This window comes from Emydura macquarii, unplaced genomic scaffold (genome assembly GCF_026122565.2).
Source record: "Emydura macquarii macquarii isolate MOO-44397 ecotype Brisbane River unplaced genomic scaffold, CSIRO-AGI_Emac_v2 contig_18, whole genome shotgun sequence".
NCBI classification, from domain to species: Eukaryota; Metazoa; Chordata; order Testudines; family Chelidae; genus Emydura; species Emydura macquarii.
In genome coordinates this window covers 11,730,787-11,754,665 of record NW_027130155.1, presented here as the reverse complement: position 1 = coordinate 11,754,665, position 23,879 = coordinate 11,730,787, and the positions used below count along the sequence as shown (strand labels likewise).

Genomic DNA, 23,879 nt, shown 5'->3' with positions numbered 1-23,879 from the left:
TAAAATTAGGGGGGGAAGTTCTTGGCTAACAGCTACAGTTAACAATATGACCCTGATCCTGCGAACCTTGATTCATGGGAGTAACTATGCACAAGTAGTCTTGCTGAGTTCAATTGGACTGTGTGCAAAGTTATTCACATGCATAAAAGTGTTTGCAGGATCAAGGTCCAGATCAACAAGCCCAAACTAAATAAATTTACCAGTCCAACTCATAAAATATTTTCTGAATTGTATAGTTAGTAGTATTAATATATACACACACAAATATATATTCCATAAATCAAAATGGAAATAATCTACTATAATCATGTTTAATGTATTTTAGCCTTTTGTCTTGCTGCATGCAGTCTTTTCACTGTTTAAACGTCTTCGTTTTGATTCTTTCCCCCCTTCCCCCCACCCAATTGTATGTAACCAAAAAGTTTTTGGAAAGACTTAAGGTAAAAGTAACCACAGGAACAGACCAGCTATAGCCCCATTGGCTGCATTAGCAACAAGTCAGTGGTTAAATAACATAAAATTATCAGGTAAGAATTAAATCACGGAGATAACCATTGCAAATATTTTGCATAAAGCCCAGCAGGGCTGCACCAACACTACATACAAGCTAGGGGCATTTATCCCTTCCTTATCACTCAAAACACGATCCTGTTCCCACATGCTGCTATTTGGCTATGAGACCTGAAGGATAAAGCTCTGAGGAGCAAGGAAACCCATCTCTCCCCACTGGTCCAACAGAAGGTATTACATAAGAACGGCCATAATGGGTCAGAGCCATGGTCCAGCTAGCCCAGTGCCGTCTTCCCACAGTGGCCAATGCCAGGTGCTTCAGAGGGAATGAAGGAAGCAGGTAATCACCAAGTGATAGCGCCCCTGTAGCCCATGCCCAGCTCATTCCCTCACCCCCTGCTCTCTCGCATTAAACATGTGCCATTTCCCGGCAAAGGGGACGGGAGGGAGGCTGATGGTAAGAAGACACACGGGGCTGGAGCCCTGCCCTCAGCGAACCCCAGCCCAGCAGTGGACGGCAGCTGTGGCGCCCCCGGAGCGATACCCACCAGGTAGACGCCTTTACCAGGGCCCCTGCGCTGGGCATGGCGCGCGGGCGGGTTCCCCGGGCAGGGCTGCCGCGGACTGGCTCGCGACCTGCGTTGCAGCGGGAAGCGCCTCAGAGATGCTCGGCGCCCGCTGTCCCAGCTTCGCGCCCGCCCCACCGCCTGCCCTTGGCTGGTTGACGCCCAGCCCAGCTTCCTTCGGCGGCGCCTGGCCTGGGCAGCCCCCGCCCCCTTCGCCTGGGGCGCGGGCGGGCGGAGTGAGACGACAGCTGCGGGGGCTGCTGGCGGCGGGGTGGCCGCAGCGCTCAGGGTCCCGGGAGGGCAGGGCGCGCGCAGGTGCTGAAATGACCCGCGGGGGCTGCCTCGGATGGAGGCTGCTGCTCTTCGTCCTGCTCGCTACCGGCAGCCGGCGCTGGCCCGACAGCTCTCCCGCCGGCGCTGCTGCCGCCACGGTAAGGGTCGGGGCGCGCGTAACCCGCGGAGCAGAGGTCGGGAGGGGCGAGCCGCGAGCCGGGCACGCGGTAGGAGGCACGGGGGGGGGAGAATTGGTTGGAGGCAGGCACAGGCGCATGCAGGGGTGGACTGGTGGGGGTGGTGCCAGAGAGCAAACTCTCCCCCTCTTCCCCTCCCTCCCCACAAACCAGTGACTGAACCCCCCTGTGACCGTGTTGCAATTATGGGCTGGGGGGGGGGGAGGATTATTGCAAATGCTGAAGTGACAGAGGAGCAGGTCATTTCGCTCTATAGCTCATGTTTGCAAGCGAAAAAGCAGCCTTTGGTTGTAGGGATTTGTCTTTAAGCAGGATTCAAAGTGATTGAAAACAAGCGGGGTGGTCTATCATATAATCTAGGGTCAGCCACTTTGGTAAACCATGCTTCAAGAGCGTCACGTGGCTCAGCAGCCCCGCCCCCCGTTGGATTTTTTTTTCCCTTTGCGGATCTGCCAGCCTTTGCCATCTCCCCACCCCTCTTCCCAAGCACTGCCCTTAAAGCTTTTTTGCCAAAAAAAAAAAAAAAATTAAAGTTACTGTTACATGCAATGGAAAGGAAGTAGTGTTGCACACCTGTGCCACTGAAGGCAGTGGAAGCATTGTAACTTTTGGTTTTTTATTTGAGAACTAACCAATATAGACAAGGTAATGATGAATTTGTAATTTAGAGCCTAATTCTGTAAAGCACTTCAGCATCTGGTTTGCTTTAAACGTGCTTAAATGCCCTTCCTGGATAGAGAGAAATCAGGGCCTTTCCTGACTCAGGCCCTTATGAAATGAAAACACAGGTGAAGTATAGTAGGCTTCTTTTATTTTGGTGTGTGTATGGCTGAGAATGGTGAGATGTCAGTGTTGATTTATGGTGAGTAAGGAATGCAGACTCTCAGTAGTAATTATTCAAACAAAATGTTCTGTATGCTAAAGTATAATGATTTTACAGTTAAGAATTGGCATTTTATTAAAATAAAATATTGCCTTATAACATTTATACCTCAAATACCCACATGAACATGAAAAGTCATTACATAAAATGTGCAAGGACAGCCATAGAATAATACATATATTAATATGTAAAACAGCCTGATATCTAAGCACCTAAATGTATCTTATTGTAAGTTGTTTCAGATGAATAACACTAAATATTAAAAAAAAAACAAAAAAAAACCCAAAGAAGTGACTCAGAATAGATTTGATCGCATTAATAATTAACTTATTTTCCAAGGTTTTCAAATAATGCGATTTGTACCTATTGAGAGACTCAGCATTGCTATTTCTGCAGTATTTGAGTAATCAACTTTCTCCACCAGAAAGACGAAATGAGAGCCTTAATTCTGCTTCCAGAATTAAGAATCAATGTTGTTGCGGTACAGGACTATTCAATTAATAATAGTAATAACGGTAATTCTTCTTCCTTTTGTGGTATATTCATAACTGTATATCTATCTGTCTACATGCGTGCGCACATATGCACAGAAAGAACAATATGCCATCTAGAGCACCCTGAATTTGAACTTTTTACAATATACAGTATGCCTATTTGATTAATATTTTAACATTGATACCCATCTGCAGTACCCTACACTGCAATTTAGTACACAAATTTCCTTTGGGAGCAAGCTAGCTGGCTAGAGAGACTTCCCAGCAACTCCATCCCCTCTGGCTGGCCATGCCCTCTCCTTCCATTCCACTATCTTTTCTGACACTGGTGTAAGAGATAACTACTGTGCGGCTGGATGTTAGTAACCTTCTGTGTGGCTCCCCAACAACATTTTACTGAAACCGGGGGGCAAAAGAAACATATGTGCTGTGGGAAAAACATGATCAAACTGCGAAAAGCCCAGATGCACTATGAGATGGGATGCATTCCTAGATATCCACTGCAATCATAGATAATCACATGATCAAAATTGTATTATTTATATTTTTGTTTAATAAATATTGTATTGCTTTGGTCTGCTACAGCCTGTTGATGGTGTTTGTTAGGTTTTCTAAAAATATATTTTGATTTTATTTTTTATAATACATTAGAAAAATCACTTTATATGGTAGCTCTTATAGTTGGACCCATTTATATCTCCTCAAAGTTGTTGTTATTAGTATTTATTTTGCTGATGCCTTTTTCCAAGGAAATTTATGATTTAGGGTTACATTTGTTAAAATATGCATTATATATAAACAAGGACGATTCAATTGTAATGTTTCAGAATCGCAAGTTACAGTTCAATAATAATTGTGCAGTATTAATAGCCAAGTATACCAAATCAAATGATAAATGCAAATGAAGTCAATACATGAAGTGCAAAAATAAAATTCAGTCCCAATGTTTAGAACTAAAGTTGTCTTGTTTGTTTGTTCGTAGTATTATTATACCTTAAATATTTTACATTTTGTACTCTGGTTATTTGTTACAGCTGTACTCTGCGGGATATTTAAGTAATATTTTAATTCCCCCACCATGTTGACCTTGTGTCCTTCACATTTCTACAAATGTTCCAGTGCCCTTGGCTGTATGTCAAATTGGAAACTGATGAAGCTAGCAGTTTATGTTGAATTTCCATATTCAATTTCTCTCACTATAGTAATCCGTTTATTTTACACTTAAAAGATAGTTACAAGTATCTTTTAGTACTTCAGTGGATAAGTATTAATGCTTTACAGTTGTAGTGGAATACAAAATATTCTGCAGTCTATTATATAAATAAAAATATGTTGATTTTTCATTGATAAGATAGATTTAAAAGGTTTCTGGTATAAAGATTCCTGGCACAAGATTGTTTAGTTATTGCTTCTATCTTAAAATGTTCTGACTATTTTATTGTTAATCCATTCTGGATAAAGTATTTAAAATTGAATAAATTACTCACAGGTGACCTTTTTCTACGTATTTAATGATGTTTTCTTCTCTGGCACAAGGAACGTGCAGACAAAGTTTTAACCATTTAATCAAGATCTAAGTATTTGTTTTTAAGGTAATCAAACATATTTAATAGTTGGGTTAGTGAAGATCCAGCATTTTAGTTAAATTTGCCTTTTCAATAAATTACACATTTTTCTGCAAACTTGTTTCAAACCCTAGATGAGTCTATTCAGAACTCTACTATATTCAGTATTTCTTTGGCAGTTCAGTTGATTTCAGATATGTTGTTTGCTTGAGAGAAATATGTAACAGATTTATTCTTGGTTTCCTACCTAAAGTCACCTCAATTGCATGGCAGTATTTTCTAAAAAATTTCCAGTTCTATATAGATATTTCCTGCTGCTATCAACAGTTTGGATGAAAAGTGAGACTCCCTAAACTGAGATTATCAAAAAAACTAATTTTTATTTTAGTTGCTAATATCAATTGGCATTAGCTTGTTTATCAGTGAACCATCTCATCTTAATTGGACTGTCATTCTGACAAATCCTCGTTTATATTTTTTTAAATAGTTTACATTTTAAGGGTAAAGTAAATATTTAACTAGTGAACAATGTCCAACTACTTGTAAACATTTTGTTCTTACATACATAAATTGCAAAATGTTTACGTATAAAGGTTTTGCAAGTTTCTTTCTCTTAGGCTATGTCTACACTGATGGTGGCAAATTCGCCACTGTCAGATTGATTTTTTTTTTTCCGGTTTGATTGAGCGGCAGTGAAGACATGCTCAATTGATCCAGTAGTTGATTGAATAAAATCACCTCCTCAACAAGCGTAGCGCTGCGTTGATGGGTACGCATTTCCCGTCGGCGCAGCGCAGTGGTGACGGCATGCTAAACAGAAGTTACAAAGTCAGCGAGAGCCAGGGATGTTGTGGAATTGGTTCTATTGCATAGAACCATGAGGTAAAATGTGAGGAACTCACACAGAGAGTAAACCTTCGTGCTACAGAGCACAATTCTTCAGGGGCAAAGTGAACTGGGAGAAGGGTGAGACCAGAAGAACTAAAATTGTGTGGGTTCACTCATGCATGTCCTTCCATTTAGGGTTATGCATAGTAATTACAGCGGCTACTGCAATCTAGATGGAGGATTCCCTCCCTCATGAGAGACTGCCACCCTTTCATGTTCCCCCCACCAGCCCTAACCCCTTCCTTTGACTCTCCCAGTCTCTTATGCTCTCCCCAATTCTCTCCCTAGGTTCCTGCCCTGCCGCTCTACTCCTACCTCCTTCTGCTCCCTTTTCCCCCTGCCTTAGTCTAGCAACTTTAGTCAGAAAAAGGTCAGTTATATTATTATTGACAACAAAATACTAAAAGGCTGCTCACCTCAGCAGGGCCAGAACCTCAAAACAACAAATGAATTTTTAAGCCAACCCATTTTAAAGATACCATGAGCCAAAAAGGCATTAAACATTTTTTTCCAAAAAAGTAAACTAGCCCTACATTTTCAAAACACCCTAATTTTAAATTCTGTGTTGGATTTTAACCACTCCCCAGAAAAGCTATACTCAGATGAAATGCAGCAAGCAAAATATCAGGGAAAGTTGCGAGTATTGAAAATCAGGCTTATAATAGGGAGCTAGCTTCCACCTTAACTATGGAGCAACTACAGCCACTTTATTACACAAGACCAAATTATGGCTGCCCAGTACATGGGCACAGGAAGGTAACTGGAGATACAGAGCTCTTCATTCTCTGGTGTTGCTGCCAGGAGTCAACCATAATGTAGAAGCCTAACTAAATACAACCATTGACACTGGTGCTACTGGTGGCAGTGAACAGTCCAGAAACAGCACAATGGGGCAGAATGAGGGCATGTCATTGTCCCAACTCCTGCACATTGGAAAATGTCTGGGGGACTGTGCCCGGGGAGCACAGGCTATGCCTCTGTAATAGGTATGGTAAGGGCAACTGATGGGTGCACTTCCTGCAGCACGCCCACAGACATCATGCCTGTTCCTGGCCTCTGCCTGTTTCGCACTTCCAGATATACTGGTCAGATGGAATACCTCCATCCTGCTACAGAGCCAGATACCCATAGTATCAGAGTTGCCTCTTAATGTCATAGATCTGCATAGAGCTGGTTGGGATTTTTTTCCTCCCCACAGAAAATTTTGGGTTTTCACTGACCAACCAAAAATTGAAAAGTTTTGAATTTTAAAACCAGTTTTCACAAACATTTCAGGTTTGTTTGTTCTTGTTCTTTTCCTTTGTTGTTGTTTGTTTTTATGTTTGTTTTACAAAACCCCAAATATTTTTGTTGATAGCAATATTTTTTGCAAAAAAATTAATTTTTTTTAATGAAATCATGTTTTTTCAATGAAAAAACTTTTACCTGAACATTTCTTTTTAAAGAGATTTGTCTGGACCCTGTTGTAACTGTACAAAAAAGTCATAAAAAGATGGTCTCCCATTAATAGCCTGCTATGTTCTGTGATCCTATGAGAGTTCATACTTAGAAGAAGAACATGAAGATGGTTCACAGGCTCCATCTGGTACAGAGTGAGGCAGCCCACCTTCTCCATGCCTTAGCCCTCTGTGAGTACATCAGGCCCATGAGTACATCAGGCCCATATTCAAGTCTCACCTTGTTACCGTCCGATGTCAGTTCAAGACTTTGCTCCTAATTTTCAAAGCAATTAATGGATCAGCTCCCTGCTACATTAAAAATGAAATTTTGACCTGTGAACCACTGTGCTCCTTTGGGACAATGCAGAACATAATCGCTACGACACAGCACATGAGAGTAGGTTGAGGGTATCTGGCTATGGAACAAACTTCCAGAAGAGATCAGGTGAATCCAGAGTCTGATCATCTTTAGGAAATGTTGTAAAACCTCCTCTTCGAAAAAGCCTTTCCCCCATAAGAATTAAACTCACAACACTGAAACCCCTTTTACTCACTAAACCCCTATCACCCAAAGGGAAAAGAGGAAATTAGTACGATCTAAAAAATCAAAACCAAAAATCAACCAAAAGCAGTGTTTTCCCCTGTGTTTCCCAAAACAGACATGCTAGAGACTCCATGAAGTCCATTAGGGATTTCACTATAGCTACCAATTTTGCATGGAAGATGGTCAGATACTTTGGTGATGGGTAGCAGGATAAAATCCTAAGATAGAAAGCTTCAGAATCTGGTGGAAACTGAGTGATGAATTACTGTGGAGACTATAGTAATAAATTATAAAGTCCTGAAGAATAAAACAGGTGGATTTGCAGGAGAGAATAAAGATGGTATAAACTAATCTATAAGATGCAATTTAGCAACTTGAATTGTAGATCTACTTGATTGCAGACCTAGTGGAGGGTTTGAATAGCATTAGCAAAGAGAAGTTGATGTTATAGGATAAATTCATTGAAAAGACAAACACTTTTCATTTTCTGAATGTTTTGAATAAATGACATTCTTATGCCCTATTAATCTGCTTTCATACGTTGTCAAATAGTTCTAGACGTGAATGCCTGATTTATTTTTTTAAGTAGTTAATACAATAGTGTTATCTGCAGATATATAAATCAATTTTTAGAAAACTGAATTTATCTTTCTAGGCTCTTGTACTATGTTCATCATTGTGGTACCTAAGCACCAGATATTTAAAGATATTTAGGAGTCTAAAGATGCAGATAGGCACCTACTGGGATTTTCCAGAGTGCTGACATGCCTAACATCTGTAAGTAGGTTGCAAAATTACATGCATCCACCATGTTGTTTCATTCCGTTTGTGTCTTACTGTATTACTAGGGTGACCACGTGGTTCAATTTTATAGGGACAGTCCCAATATTTGGGGCTTTTTCTTATATAGGCACCCATTACCCCCCACCACCACCCCCGCCCTGTCCCGATTTTTCTCACTTGCTATCTGGTCACCCTATGTGTAACCAAAAACGTATATAAGTGTTTTTTCCCTTGTGTTGAAGAGGTTTGAGGGTCAAATTCTGCTCTCATTTATACTGAGTGAAACCCAGCAGATGAGCTCAGAGTTTGTCCTGGGGTACACCAAAGTCAGATATGAGTAGCAATCTGTACATTCAGTTTATGTACAGTATCTTTGATACCAAATTATTGCCTTAAGCATATTTTGTACTGTGAAATGAAATTATGTAAATGACTTACAAATACATTTATTCAATACATTTGTCCTTCAGAGATCAGTTTGTGTATAAAATCTTTCTTGAAGGATTTATTCTTCTCTGCAAGTAAAAACTGAAACTTCCGTTGCTTAAGATTAAGTTTGGCTGGCATAGATAACCAAGTTTCCCTATTAATTCACTCACCAAATCTCAACTTCCAGATACATTCAGGATGATGGTACTTTATCTGCTCAGATAATACTTGAAAGTTAGAAGGCTTGTTTATAGTACTGTGAGTCCTGCACTTAAAGTAATGATTAGTGGACTTGCCTCTTAATTGTTTCATAGTTAATATGTACTCTAACATTGCACAAGAATCTAAGCAACTCATGATCTTTGCTATATCAAAATGATGATAGTAAATAAACTAACTAACTAAAATGTATTACTTGCATTTTCAGTAGGGGAACCTATTATGGACCAATGTCCCATAGTGCTAGGCACTGTGCAACATAGAACAAAAAAATAGATAGTAAGCTCCTTGTGGCAGGAACTAAGCAAAGTATGAGTAGTTTACTTTTGCACATATTTGCATGCTAGATGTCTACAACTTCATATTAAAGCCCTACACACTTTCATATAAGAATTACATTGAATAAAATCACCCCCTCATTGCATGTGTGTGCTATCTGCATTGTGGGTTACTGTGTGGGAGGATAGCAGCCTTCTCTCTTCCCTGGAGCAGATAAGCAGGGAGAGGCATGCAGTGGAGAGAGCCTTTACTCTGCCCCTGAAGGTGCTAGCTGAGCAGGTGCAGATGGGAAGATAATGTGCACCAGGTGAATGGCTGATGCAGAAACCTTCTCCCTGGAGCCAAGGGGTAACCAGGGACTGAACTGTCATGCTTTCCATTTAGACTGTGACTAGCCTGCTTAAGGCAAGCTAGTGGCTTCAGTTGCTAAAGACAAACTAGTAACACTTCACACTATGTATTCATGACATAATACAAAATTAATCCATTCATGGCAGATGGCAACAAGAGTTTTTGTCAACAAAATGCTCAATATTATTAGTTTCAAGGCACACCCGTCCTTCAGTCTAAAAGAAAAATCTCATTTTAGAAGAAAGGGAGAGCGCATGTGAATTTTGCAAAAGACGGCTGTTGAACCTTTAGCTAATCTTTAATTAAAGATAAATAAAAACAACTAAATATATTTCCACTTCGATCCTGCACAAGGAGCTGATTGAAAAGAAATGAAAACTGGTTCTAGTTCTTTAGTTTACAGTCCTAGGATCAGCCTGGAACAGATCTTTTTAGTATCGTGTTCCTGGTCAGTGATGTGTCTGTTCTGTGGCTCTGAGCTAAATTAGTGTATCAGGCTCATACTTCACACTTTAGTTCATGTTTTATTTCGTCAGAATTGAAAAATAAATGTTTATGAGCTTGTCTTTTCTTTTTGATGAACTGTCTTTTTTCTAAATATACCTTAATAAAGTTGATAGTCTAAAATATGTCTTGAAATATGAAACAGGAAAGTTTTATCAGAAGGAAAAGAAATGAACACAACTATGTTGTAGCTGGTTCATAAGCATACTTATGTCTGCTAGAAATGTGATGCAGAATGGTTCTCTTTGACAATGAGCCAAGATGTTGGAGGGCCAAAATGTTGTTAAAGTTATAACACTTGCCCTCTAGGCATGCTTTTGAGAGCGCTCAGATACTGTGAATTGTGTGCCCTGACTTGCTTAGTTGCCTCATTTGACACTGAGGCTGCTGTATATTTGAAAACGTGTAACACAGTTAATCAACCAAGCTATAAAAATGAACTCCTGGTTAAGTGTGCTCTTGGGTTGGTTAGTTCTTATATAATCCTATTCCTGAGGTAAACAGGAATTTTGTCTGCGTAAGAAATGCAGAATCGGCCTCTAGATGTGGTTCTCTTCCAGGGGCTGGCTTGTATTGGTCTTGATTAGTCTCTATAGCTGTCACCAATCCACCACAAACCACACAGAAAGCAACAGGTAACAATGCTAAGTGCAGCAAAAGCTGATTATATTCTTGTGTATGATGCAGTTCTGAAGGGTGAAATTACTCTTATTGGCCCAGATCCTGTAAATCAATATGATTACACTGAAGTCAACATATTGAAACAGTAGAGTTATGCTGATTTACATCAGCTGACATCTCGCCTGTTGTGTCTTGGTCAAGAGAAATTAAGTATCCTGACTGGAAATCAGGAATTCAGAATTGTTACAACTAATTCCCAGCTCAGAACCTATTATATTAAATTAACAGGCATATAATTTAAAAATCCTCTCTGTGATGCATTTTATAATTGCAATAAGATACTGCAGTGAATGAATTACAGTGCCTTGATAAAATTCATAACAGCTGAATTGATAGCACTTGATGTATAGTCTTGTTCTTACAAATACATAAGGTATATATTAAAACAAAACTGTTTAATCCAAGTTATATTTTACTGATTAAATACCATTACAATTATTAAACTTGTGGAACAAACATTGGAACATGTTCTCCACTGCTTTGCACTTTAAGTAGTCACAAACATACTCAGATTTTATTGTGAAAGGACTACAGTAGCAACTTAAACCTAGAGATGTCTTATCATAACATGGCTTTGACACAAAATACTCTGCTGTTAAGGATATCTGGTTACCTGTTTTACTGGCACTGTTTCACTCTACTATCCCCATCTAACAAAGTAATAATAGTAAGCTCGGTGTGTTGGCATAGATTACATGATTCGAGAAATCAGGTGCAAAACAAAACAACTGTTTTCTTAACTGTTTTAAAACCACAACCGTTCTTAAATACACTGAAAAGATTTTGCCTGATCATGTATATTATGTTTATACATTTTTCAGCTTTATATTTGTAGTTCCCTTTGTCTTTTTTTTTAACCTACCAATTCTCTGACAGGGTCAGAGAGAGGCTAACTTCCTAGCTAATTTGCCATTCTTTCCCTCTGTTCAAATGAAAATTTACCAGCTGTGGCCATATGCTCCACTTTTACACAGATCAACATAGAGAAACCTGACTTTAAAAAATCTGCTCCAAATCCCAGTAGTAGGTTGCAATATATCATCCCCTGACATCTGCATGCAAAACAGATTGTCACAAAATCAACTGATCTGTGGCAAACATTTTTAAAAGCTATCACCAATTTTGGGAGCCCAACTTGAGACTCATCCCAGAAGCACCAAATATTCGTGGGCATTTAAAAAGCAATTTAGCCTGCACATCTCTGAAGCTTCCAGAACCATTAGTAATAACAGAAATCAAGGTATGTACTGTGGGCTTGTTCTCAGAAAGTTAGTATTGCTTTAGTCAGTGCTAAGTTGTGCTGGAAATTGCATCAGAACTTTGCAATGGTGCATTATGCATATGGTAGTCATTCCCTGACTCTCTCTACTTTCACCTTTCTCCCTACATTGTATTACCACCCATTACGTTTTGTGGAGGGGCAAGTTTTTAATTGTTCAATGGTATGGCATGCAATTGCATAGCCTCTCTTTTTTTTCCTTATGTGTGTGGGGCCTTTAGGGACCTATGTTAATAATAATCTTATTTACATAGAGTCTAAAAGCGTGCTAGGAATTGTATAGACATGCAGAAAGATAGGTCCTTGAACCAGATGACCTACAATATAAATGAATACCCCCTGCACCCACCAGACAGTGGATGGGGAGGGAGGAGATAGGGGATGCAACATACAAGCAAAATGTTTGAGGTGATGTTAGGTATGGTGTCTATTAGTAAGATTTTGCATCTCACCAGTTGGATGATATAGTTCCTGATTATTAGGTTGCTCTTTTAAAATGATTCCCTGTTTGGAAAGGAGAGAGGAGGTGAAGGTTGGCAGCAGAACAAGCTAATCAGAACCTCTTCAGAGACTCTCCACAAAACCAAATTCTCTGAGACTGTTTTGTCTAATCTTTCGTTTCTTATCTTTTTTGTGGGGAGGAAGGGGGCTTATTTGAACAACTTCCAACATAGTTCTAATTGAAGACTACATTTGTTTAGCCTAATGGGACTTTCTGCTTTGAGTGATTTCAAGCACAAAAGCCTTGGAGAAGGAATTCCAGAGGATACTTGGTTACTGAACAGCCTTGGAAATTCTACCAGCCTGACCATTTAAACACTTCAGGCCAGATTCTGATACCCTTAATTACAATGAAGTACCTTGACCTACCTGAAGTAAGATGTTAATTGCTGCAAGTACAGGTCTAAGAATCTTGCACATTTTGTCTTAGCACACACAAAGAAAAAGAACAGTATCAGTATTATTTTATTTCTTGAAAGGTAATAAGTGCCTGTTGTGTAAAGAGCAAAAGGTACAACAAAACAATATGAAGAAACCACCTGGGTGCAGTCAGGTCCCAAAAAAACAGTATTTGCCAGTTATATGCAGACATGCTAGGCCTAGCTATATAAACTGCTGCTCTGAGTGGTTTCAGCCAGCTTCTACAATTTAGGATAGTGGGCACCACTATGCAGCTCACAAATGATTTAAACCACCTTATTCTCATACACTACTTGATAAATTGTAGGATTCTAGGTAAATTATCCCCAAATAAATCATAAACTGATCATGATAGGGCTACAAATCTGCATTTGGGCCAAGTACCCTTCACTTCCACCTACCCCTCCATCTGTGCAGACGTTTTGGTGGAAAAAGGGGAAAATCAAATGTTCTTGATTACACTGCCCCATATCCTGCTCAGGCAGTTCTATGAATTACCCCCATGGGAGTTGTCTGAGCAAGAACTGCCATATAGGACCTTCAGATGGGAAAAGTAGTATGAGAGCAGACTAAAGGGGCGATTTTTACAACAGCGCCCAATCAATCTTCCCACAGGCAGGCTCCTCATGCTCATCAGAAAGGCTACACAATGAGTTTAATTAAAATTTTGTCCACCAAACACTGAAGCCATTCTGACAGAGTGTCATCAACTGATGCATGAATTCACCCTCTGTTTCTGGAGTAGACATGAGAGCAAGAAACGGCACAACCACTTAGGGTCTGTCTTTATTATATGTTTGTGCAGCTCCAAGCACAATGGGGACTTGATCCATAACTGGCATCCCTTGGCACTACTGCAATGTGAATAATCAGTAATACCACTAATAAAATTCCAGGACACTCTGCCCATTCTGTCTTGCCTCAATTTTTAAAAAAACCAACTCTATAAAATCATATTAAATGCAGCAGGGTGGGCATGAGTAGGATCAGCAATATGTGAACCTCCAAGTTTAATACCAGGAAATCTACTATGGATGTCGTTAAGAAGAATAGAAACTGATATATATTACACTTAACTTCACACATATTACCTCCTTTTGATTTGTTAGTGCCCGTGTCAGGCTTAAGAGGAAAATAAAAAATACGTCTGTGGGATTTGTAACAAAAATTTCCCCCTGCTGTATGCTTCTGTTCATTTTCCCCCATACTAGTAAAGCTATCAGAGACCCTTGCCTCAAAGTCTTTGCAAAGAATACACAGTTGTATAATACAAAGAAAATGGGGTTTACTTGCCTGTTGGAGAGATCCGTTGTCCCAACTGTTATGTATTTTGTGTCTTGCCTAATTGTCTAGGTTGCTGTAATAACAGAGCTTAGCTTGTTGCCACAGCAATAGAGTTAGTCTATTAAGGGATAGTTCAGCCAGTCCTAGTTTTAGTGTTAGTTTAATAAAGATGCTCCCTGTGTTGCATCTCTCTGTGATCCTGTGCTGATTTCACTCTCTGAATACAAGCAATTAAAAGGAATTCAACATAACACCAACCTGCTTCCTTTTTTCTGGAATGGTGCAATTTATAAAGTCCCCTTAATTTCCAGCATGCTATGTCCCAGGATAGGAATGCTTTCATGGCTGCTCAGGGGATTACATTTCCCAGTGCTTTATTCTTCTGATTCTGAAAAAGAGGTTTGCTGTAACTCTCAAAATTGCCCACTTGAGCCCATACCATAGGGAGTAGCTGGAGGTTCTAGCATGGAACTCCAGCCTGAGGTCCTTAGATCAGTCGCAACATGAGTTTCCTTAGAAGTTGCCACACTGCTTTACTCAAAACCTCCCTCCCCCTCTGTGATTGCTCCCTATATGCCACAGTAATGATTCAGGAACCTGCTATGGTAGTACTGGCCCAGTAGAGTTTTGCTCCTAAACCTTAAAGGGCCAGTATACTATTTTTTCATTGTATGATGAATTACGATGAATGGAAATTAATGTGGCCAAACCATTAAAAGTTGAGAAGTAAACTTTAGATTTTAGTAATAAAATAACACAAAAGAGACAATGATATTTTTGGAGTATTTTTATACACTGCCGTTGGCTTAATTTTGTGCCTCTTAGATATTTTGTTGCAGGCACGCATCATAATATGTAAAACATGTTTAGGAAATTCCAAAATGGGATTCTGCTTTTTAAATCAAGATAGTGTAAACTCTGGTGTACAAAGTGTTCATTAAATGGGATTTTGTCTTCAATCAATGTACCTGGCAAACAACTTTTTGAAGGAGTACATGTTATTCAAGCAAAGATTAAGAAAGCATTATCTTGCCCTAGGTAGAGTAGATGTGTGATTTATCTAACAGATATTTCATTTCATACTATGTTATATATCAGGGTTCAAGCTGAACACTGTAGAACCTAGGGAAATTAAAGACATGCAAATTATTATGGTTAACTGACCGCAGGCCAAAGCTGGACACCAGCCTTAGCAGGTGTATAGTGTGCTGTGAATTGCCCTGCTGCTACATCCCTTTGAGTGGTATAGCTCAGTACCTCTAGTGCATGCAGCCAGCTCCATGAGCTGGTTCATAGAGAAGAACTAGGTGTGTAGAGCCAGGGGCTGGCTTGCTTCTCTGCTCACTTCGGGGCCTCATATGCCCCTGGGGGAATAATCCCTGAGCTCTTCCAAGTGCAGCAACAGCAATTCTATCATGTCCTTATGAGGATTGTATAAGTTGGGAAGAAGGCTCCTTGCACCCTCCTCTGACTCCACTGCACACATATGTAAAATCCAAGCAAAATCTGAAAGAAAAAGAGAGGTGTTCTCCAACCACATGATTAAATAGCCCAGGCCTGATTCTGCTCCTGTTCCGGTGTACATCAGTAGTAATGGAGTTGCACAGGTGTAAATCTAGTTTGTTTGAGCAGAATCAGGCCCTATATATGTAAATACCTATATAAAAGAATATCAACAGGGGGACCCACCTCAAATATGGTTTCACCTTGGGAATTGACCTTGGAGTTCATTAGGGAGAAAGCAATAGGTTTAAACACCATATGTTGTTTGAGACAGGCAGTGTTTGTTCCTACTTCCTCTAGTGTCCTCTTATGTAATAAGTGTCTCCATAAAGCACAAGTATTAATGACTGGGAAGAGAAAAATTAAATACACCTATTCACTAAAATTATTTAAATTAATTTTTGCTATAGTAATGTATAGCAAACAGATTTGCTATGGTATTACTACATACACCAGTGAAACCTGCTGTATGTAATGATATCCTGTTTTACTTGAGGTTGGAAGATTATCAGAAAAACATAATGTAAAATATGCATACATGCTGAAGGAACACTTTTCAGTTTTCAGGCATCCCTTAGGCTAAGATTTAAATATTTCCAACACTTTAGATCATCTAGAAATCTAGAATGTAATAAAGTTTAGTCATCAGCTAACCATGTGGAATAGATTTGTTAAAGCAATAATTATATAATAATATACAGGAAAAATAATTATAGTAATTACTTCTGTATTCCAGGATCAGGGCTATAAAAATTGCAACAGCCATGGAAGTAGTGCTGAAAAATCTTAAGCAAATAGAATTTTGTATCACTAGAGAGTTTCATGTGTTTATAGTTAATTCTTTTTAAAATTCCAGTAAGTACTGTGGAACACAAACCACAGAGTTCATGAAAACATCAAATTAATAAATAATGTCAAATAAGCCAAAAACTATCCATTTAGTCACAAGATCCAAGAATGTGATTGAGGATTATGGTAATAGTATGGACATTGAAAGCATGTATAGGAAAATAACTAGTCTCAACTAGTGTTGAGAGAAGAAAAAACAAGACAGACACCATTTTGTCTGCCTGCCCTCCATCCCTGTCAGGATATGCCAACTGGCATTGATTACACTGGGAGTTGTCTTATCTTGTAAGAGGAGAATTAGTGATGATAGTAAGAAGTCAGGGTTTCAGTTTTGACAGTCACCGTTCTACAGCTCTTAAGAGGATAAATTTTGAATTAATTCCGGATGGAGATTGGAGCAGTGTTTGGAACCAGGTATGTATGAAATGATGTAAAAAGACATTTAATGAAAGTGATGTACTGTGCAGGCATCATTTACAGTAGTTTTACAAAACAAAGGTCCTGATCCTGCAGCATGTAGTATGCAGGGGCAGCAATTCCCTCACATACCTTACATTGCAGGATTGAGACCAAATTGCTATTGTTTTTATATATTCATTCTAGGCCATAACTTGCCTCTTTTTACAATATTTATGTAAGAGATGGAAATCTGCTGAAGCCTATGTTGCCTTCTATTTTATTTCATTTTAGTGAATCTACAGTTTGCATCTTTTCTTATAATAGTTAATAGTTCTAATAAAGACAATTGGCCAAAGGATTGCAAGATGGTTGCTACATAGTGAATTTTACTTTAGAAAATGAAATGTACATTCCTAAAGAGGTTTATTGAGAGTCTAATATAAAAAGATCTTTTATTATACTCAGTGACTTGACATCAGTAGAAAAAAGTATGTAAATCTAACCTAACTGCTCATCTGCAAAAACTTCTGCCATATCTCTGTACCAGTCATTCATCATTGGTGTCAATTTACAAAAGCTACTTTGCAACAGACATAAGAATAATTACATTCTAAAATGTTAAGTCTTCAATAACTGACGGTGTAGAATTAACAAATTCTATGTCGAAATTTTAAAATACCACCCTTTTTCTAAATTATCACTTAGCTTATTCCAATACTTACTATTTCTGGGACAAAACCAGAGAATATATAAAAAAACTCCCTTCCCAACCATGTCTCTAGCATTCATCAGAGTCACTTAACATATATGTTTTGAGTCAGAATGTGACTTTCAAAAAGGAGCAATTTGTAGCTACCAGAACTGTCTGTTGGACAGCCCAGTCCCTGGCCAGCCCAGAACTGGAGAACCATAAAGGTGACCAACACTAATCCATGTTGCCATCCATCTTGTGCTAAACAAAACACAGCCAGAGTACCTGAGTATCTGGGCCCTACTTTCCAGTTTTGGTTTGGATGCAGCCATAATCTCATAAGAATTTGTGAGTTTTCAGCTCAAAATGATGGGAGACTCATGAGATCAGCTGCTCTCATAACATTTCCTGCCTTTGGACCAAAGTCTTGCTAGAACAGTGCAGAGGATTTCAGCACCATCAGATCCAACCATAACCCTAACTAGGTCTTAAAGCCGAATCCATGGCTGAATCCAATTTGGAACTGAAAACCACTACCTTGACCCAATTTAGACAGACTTAACAAACTGAATACTGATACAAACTATATGTTGGGGGATCACTTCACCCATGACTGAAATGCCATCAGCTATTTCATGTGGTGGTTTTAAGCAGCACATGGCATCCTGCATTTTAAATAGGAAGAGTGTAACTACTCAGTTGTTATTTAGCCAGGAATTGCTAATCCTGGCAGGAATTGCTATTCCTGTGAAGTATGTTTTGAGATTTTAGGTGACCACAGATTTTAGGCGGCAGGACTCCTATTTTGCATCTGATCCTAAAAACAGCACATCTAGCAACATAAAGCCCTTAACACCAAACTTTGGGGCTTTCATTCAGTACTTATTCAGAGGGAAGAATGACACCTACCTGCAAAATATGCTGTAAAATTTGTAAATAACAGATTCAACCACACCACTTCCTGAGGCAGGTAGCTTTTCTTTCAAAGTCTTGTAGCAGACTGACTCTCCTTATGTGAGATCTGTAGAGATCACAGACTGATATGGTTTGATCAAAAGCCAGTTTATAGGTATATTTTTAATGGAAAAACAAAATGACTTTCCAAAAATCACTTTTCAAAGGATTTTAGATATTCAACCAGCAGGCAAAATGCCATGAATTTTGATTGCATACATTCATGTTAATGGGAGTCTCCTCAGGTAGGAATGTTAGTTTGCCTGCATTGCAATGCACAAGTGACTGCATAATGTTTTAAGGTTTCGGGGACTGACATATTTTCCTTCATCTCATCATATCATATTTCTGCAGTATGTTTGCTATATTTATTGACGGCTTAATAATTTGATTTTGTTATACTGGTCCAACAATTACTAAAAAAAATTTAAAGCTTTTACTGGTCTTTGATAACTTGAGGGAATGTATGTTTGATGCTCACAACGCATGAAAAACCTTCTAATATACAGATTGTAATTATGAGACTGGTATTTTGCTTTGATAGGTTCCATAATTCAAAAAAATTTCTGATCCTCCAATGCCTTGTGCCTTGTTCAATCATTTAGAACTGTACAGAGAAGGGGTAATATACCACTAAGGCCATATCTAAACTAGTAGCTCTTTGCCAGTAGAGCTATACAAGTGTATTTTAGTAGCAAAGTACACCTAGATTGGACACAGTTTATACCAGCAAAACTGCACTTTTCCAGTCCCACTTAGCAAAACAAGCTATCTCGCCAAAAGAACGGATTTGCTGGTATAACTACATCTATCCTAGGGGCTTTTGCTAGCACAGCTGTGTTAGTCAGGGGTCACACCTAGTCACACCTGTAGTTTGTAAAGACATGACCTAAATCAAAATTCTCTACTTACTTACTCTAGTGGGGATGCAATCCTGTTTATTTTCATGGAATGTACAAAGTCCTGCTTCTCCAAACTCAGGAGGAACCAAAAACAAGGAATAGCTTCTTTGACTACAGTTTCACCTGGGCCCCATAAGTAAATATTTGGGATGGGCTACCCAGTGCCACTGCTCCGTGTGCTACCACAGGTACACTATTTAATGTTTAGGTACTAGCTCAGTGAAAGTTAATACATGTCTACATGAGCTGGGGATCATACACTTAGCTCCACGTGTAGTTTTTTCCCCTCTCCCTCATCTTGTCTTTTTCACACACCTGTTTAGATTTATACCTAGTGGAACCCTCCAGCCACATGGTGCTAGCTTCTTGGCAAACTCCTTTATGCCTTGTTTTAGATGTGGCCCCTAAACTGTCTCTTAGAGCTATTTTAAGTGAAGAGCACATTCACACATCAGTTTCAGCAAGGTTTAACCCGGTTCAAAACACTATATGAGTGCAAAGTCCTGTTGTTACTGCTATTATTATGCATGATAGAGTTAAATTACACATATGAACAGTGTAGTCTGTTCTCTTTTCCTTGTTCTTCAGTCATTGCTCCATTGTAGAAGGCATGCTACAATAATGCATAATGTAATTGTTTTTTTAAATATTTTAAAAAAACATTAAGAGACACAAAACATCTTTGATCTCAGAAAGGAGTTCCTGCTTTAAACTACTGGGGAGAGTGGGGTGTTCTTTGCAAACTCTCACTTCAGACCTGACAAACTCACTACACCAAATATGTCTTACAGGATATTGATCCATAAAGAGTACTGTGTAAGGTATCTACAGAAAGCTCATAACTTGTCAAGACTTACGTTTTAAGGTCTCTCTAGATGGTTGAGTTGTTCAGTACGTGGGATCCTTTACAACAGCACTAGTTGGCATTCTTGTTGGAAGTCTTTGAACAGAGAGGAAAGGACTGAATCACTGTGGAAACTGAATTATCCCTTTACCCCAAGAAGTGATTCTTCCAGGTTATGACTGAGCCACTTTGTTGGATTGTTGTGAATAAATTTCCCCACATTTCACTAGCCAGATAAATGACTTCAACCTCAGATTGCCAGATGAGTACAAAATTCACTTAAAATTGAAAAATGACTCAAACATATTTGAAGACTGGTACACTAAAAACCTGTATTTATCCCTGCCAAATACAGTAACTCACCTATGTGTATATCTTAAAAGAGAGTTGTATATCAAAAGGATACTAAATATGGAGAATGATTCTCATTGGAGTAGTAAGTATAAGTTTTTGCTGTGTAAGAAAAGCACATAATTTGAAAGATTAGGAAACATTAATAATTTTAATAGAGGTAAAATATGGCTCTTCTGGGTTGAGTGTCTCAAATACGCTTATTGAGAGCCAAAATAGTTTATATGTAGTATAAATATCTATATATATGTAGTAATCTAAATTTATTTTTATGTAGTAGTCTTCTAGATTTATTTTTCTGCAAAGTGAGAAATACACTAGCTAAATTACTGTTATGGGTAAATATGCCTGTGTTCTTGCCCCTGGGACTTTATAAGGATTCTCCTTCTGTTCAAAATTATTGTCATCTTTGCAACTACTATGGGTGATGCACTGTTTTATATAGTATTATTTTTGGCCAAATCTAAGTTTTTACGCTTATGGCTTCACTTTGTCGAGTTGCCCAATCAGAATGGGTCTTGTATGCACAATTTACTAATAGTTTTCCTGTGTATGCCTATAGTATAGTAGATCAATTCACTTGCCATCTATGCATAGTTCCAAAGTGCTGTGTGTCTCAATTTAAAGTTCCTTTGACTATGAGTTGTGTGTTTAAATCTTTGTTTAGGAAACTGAACACTGACTTAAATGCCTAATTGCACCTATATTGCACAATAAGTGTGTGTTGCTTAGAATAGCCAGACCATTTGTAACTTACAGACACAACTTGTGTAAAATGAAAAATATTTCAAAGATTTATTTGTGACTTGAGAATTTTAAACTAGCAATTTATTCCTTTCGAGACATAATGAGCTTTACCCTCTAAGCTTCATTCTTGAGTCTGTAGTTCAGTCAGTGATTCATGTGCATGGGCATTTGTAGCCCATAGAGACTAGACTAGACTAGCTGTCTGGTGTAAGTACCTTCTTATCCTGAGTGATTATGAATGTACAGTTTATCACTTCCAAAAAATGAAAAGTGTATCAGAAAATATTTGTTTCTCATCAGTAGACATTCTTGAACAGGACACAGCCAACTTAAACATACTTCTGTCTGAAAATCTTAACTTCTTGTTTTTAAAAATAACATCTACGATTACTAGAGCTGAAAGACATGGAGAAAATCCTATTTTTTCTCATAATTTACTTTGTGTATTTGTAGGTACTTTGTGTAAAGAATCACAGGGTCAGCTGAGTTCAGTTTGTTCCACCTCCCATGTATTGCTCAGATGGCACAAAGGAGCCAAAAACCTCCTAGATTCTTCTCTCTCCTCCCTGTTCAGGATTCCTTTGGCAAGAGGGAATTCTGAACTGAGATAAAACCAGTGTAGGGGGCATATTTGGGCATTGTTGTGAACTTGACAGAAGCCTTACTGTACGCCAGCAATTACCAGCTGGCAGACATACACTAGGAGGACATAGCTAGATGGTGCAGAGTAAGCCACAGAATTGGGGAACAAAAACCACTTACTTCACTATTCCCCTTCTGAGATACACCCAATGTTCACTGGATGCAGATGAGAATCTAGGTCATCGGGTTCCACAGTCCACTGTTTGCAGTGCTGTGTACTGGTTACTTTTCTGTCTCCTAGCTGCCTGATTCAGAGCTGACAGCAGGGCCCCCACATGGGGTCGGGGAAGGTACACTTTACTGAGGTCTGGAGGCCCTGGGGGGCCCGGCCCAGGCTGCAACCCCCATTACCATGAAGAAAAGTTTTTCATGGCTCGTGAGATTGTATGTATGGGATGAGGGATTGTGGTGTGTGTATGGGAGGAGGCCCGTGTTACAAGTTTGTACTGGGCCTGGAAAAAATGATGCTTGGGTCCTGGGTGACAGTATGCTTCCTGTATGTTTTCAGGCAGAGCACCTGTTGAAGTCATCTTTATAAAGCATTTTAGAATCTTTCAGGATGGAAGACACTGTTATTAAATAGGGATCAACAAAAATTGATTGCCTAACAGCTGTTGTCTTCTAATAAAATTACTCTGCTCTCAATTTATTCTGAGTTATTACTTTTTATGCTGATATTTGTGCTTGACAGCTTAAGGGTTTTGCTTGTTCTAATAAATAACATTTGCTGAACTTTACTTGTCCTCTCTCAAATGGATAAACATCACAGATAAGAAATTAGGATAATGTTATATTCCTGACTCTGGACCACTGGTGCTAAGGCATCTTGAGAGGTATTGGAACTTGATCCTTTGCAATGCACATTATTCCTATAATTATTTCTTGTGATTTACTCATTCTGATTCAAAACTAACTAATGAAATAATAAGTGCTTTAGTAATGTGACTTCTGGAGTAACCTTTGCCAATGTTTTTTCTACAAGTTCTGATATGATTTTATTTTACTTAACTTAGGACTGTCTGCTGTGCTGAAATTGCAAAGAGAGAGCCTTTTTTAAACATTCCAAATAATTAAGCTGATTATATTTTAACTCCTTAAAAGGCTAGCTGGAAAAATAAGCAGTTCTCACACATAGATTTGTCTACTGAGCTTGAGTAGATTCTTAAATTCTTTAAGAATTTTTTATCTACTTTTATCTGCCACCTGGTTCTCTTTATTTTTTTATTTTGCAACCCACACCTAACCAGACTTAATCTGGACAACATCTGCTGCATTCCATTTTAGGTCAGAAGATGCTTTGCGCAGAGTGAAATTTAAGACAAAAACAGAGTTTAAATAATATGGAATTTTACAGCAAGTTATGCCATGTAAACACAGTTCTGGGCAGTGGATGATGTGGAATTGAACTACTTTCAGGTAGGGCCTGAGGGTGAGGAGGGATTGTGTATCACGAATCTTATATCCCCACCTTCTACCCACCCCAGTCCATTGGGATTCTGTGTCCAGGAATGCAGAGAGGGAACAACCCTTCACTCGTCCACGCATGGTGTGGAACTTTTTTTGTAACAGGCTCCTTTTGCCCTCTGTTCCTTATTGAGATCTGCACAAGGGCCAGGGATAATATAGTTCACAATGCACTGTACTCAACTGAGATTATCTGTAGTCTTCCAGAAGACAGGTCTCCTAACCTTAGTTTCATAGTACACCAAGCTGCTCAGCAGAAAGCTTCCTCTGTCTGCAGGTAATGCTGATTAACCAGGTAATGATAGCTAGTTAGTTCTCTCCATCTGCATCTTATATGTGATTAATTAGGCAGTTTAACGTTTGATCTGTGATTAAACACTGAATAGCTCAGCCAAAGGCTCTGGAGAAGGAGGGAAATAGTAGGGAGGGTCTGAGTCTAAATGA

General features: G+C 38.9%; 2 protein-coding genes across 3 annotated transcripts in view; one reads left to right on the top strand and one right to left on the bottom strand.

The window, feature by feature from the left end:
- COL4A4 (collagen type IV alpha 4 chain) overlaps nucleotides 1-1,509 on the bottom strand; it is a 120,148-nt gene extending 118,639 nt beyond the window's left edge. Inside the window, exon 1 of the mRNA XM_067561705.1 lies at nucleotides 1,059-1,509. Within this exon, the coding sequence (XP_067417806.1) occupies nucleotides 1,059-1,096 (38 nt within the window). The 5' untranslated portion in view covers nucleotides 1,097-1,509. The remainder of the gene's footprint in view (nucleotides 1-1,058) is intronic.
- A 618-nt stretch (nucleotides 1,510-2,127) lies between these two features.
- COL4A3 (collagen type IV alpha 3 chain) overlaps nucleotides 2,128-23,879 on the top strand; it is a 106,522-nt gene continuing 84,770 nt past the window's right edge. For both annotated transcript variants that reach the window (XM_067561297.1, XM_067561224.1), the window contains exon 1: nucleotides 2,128-2,191. The gene's annotated coding sequence lies outside the window, so the exon portion shown is untranslated. The remainder of the gene's footprint in view (nucleotides 2,192-23,879) is intronic.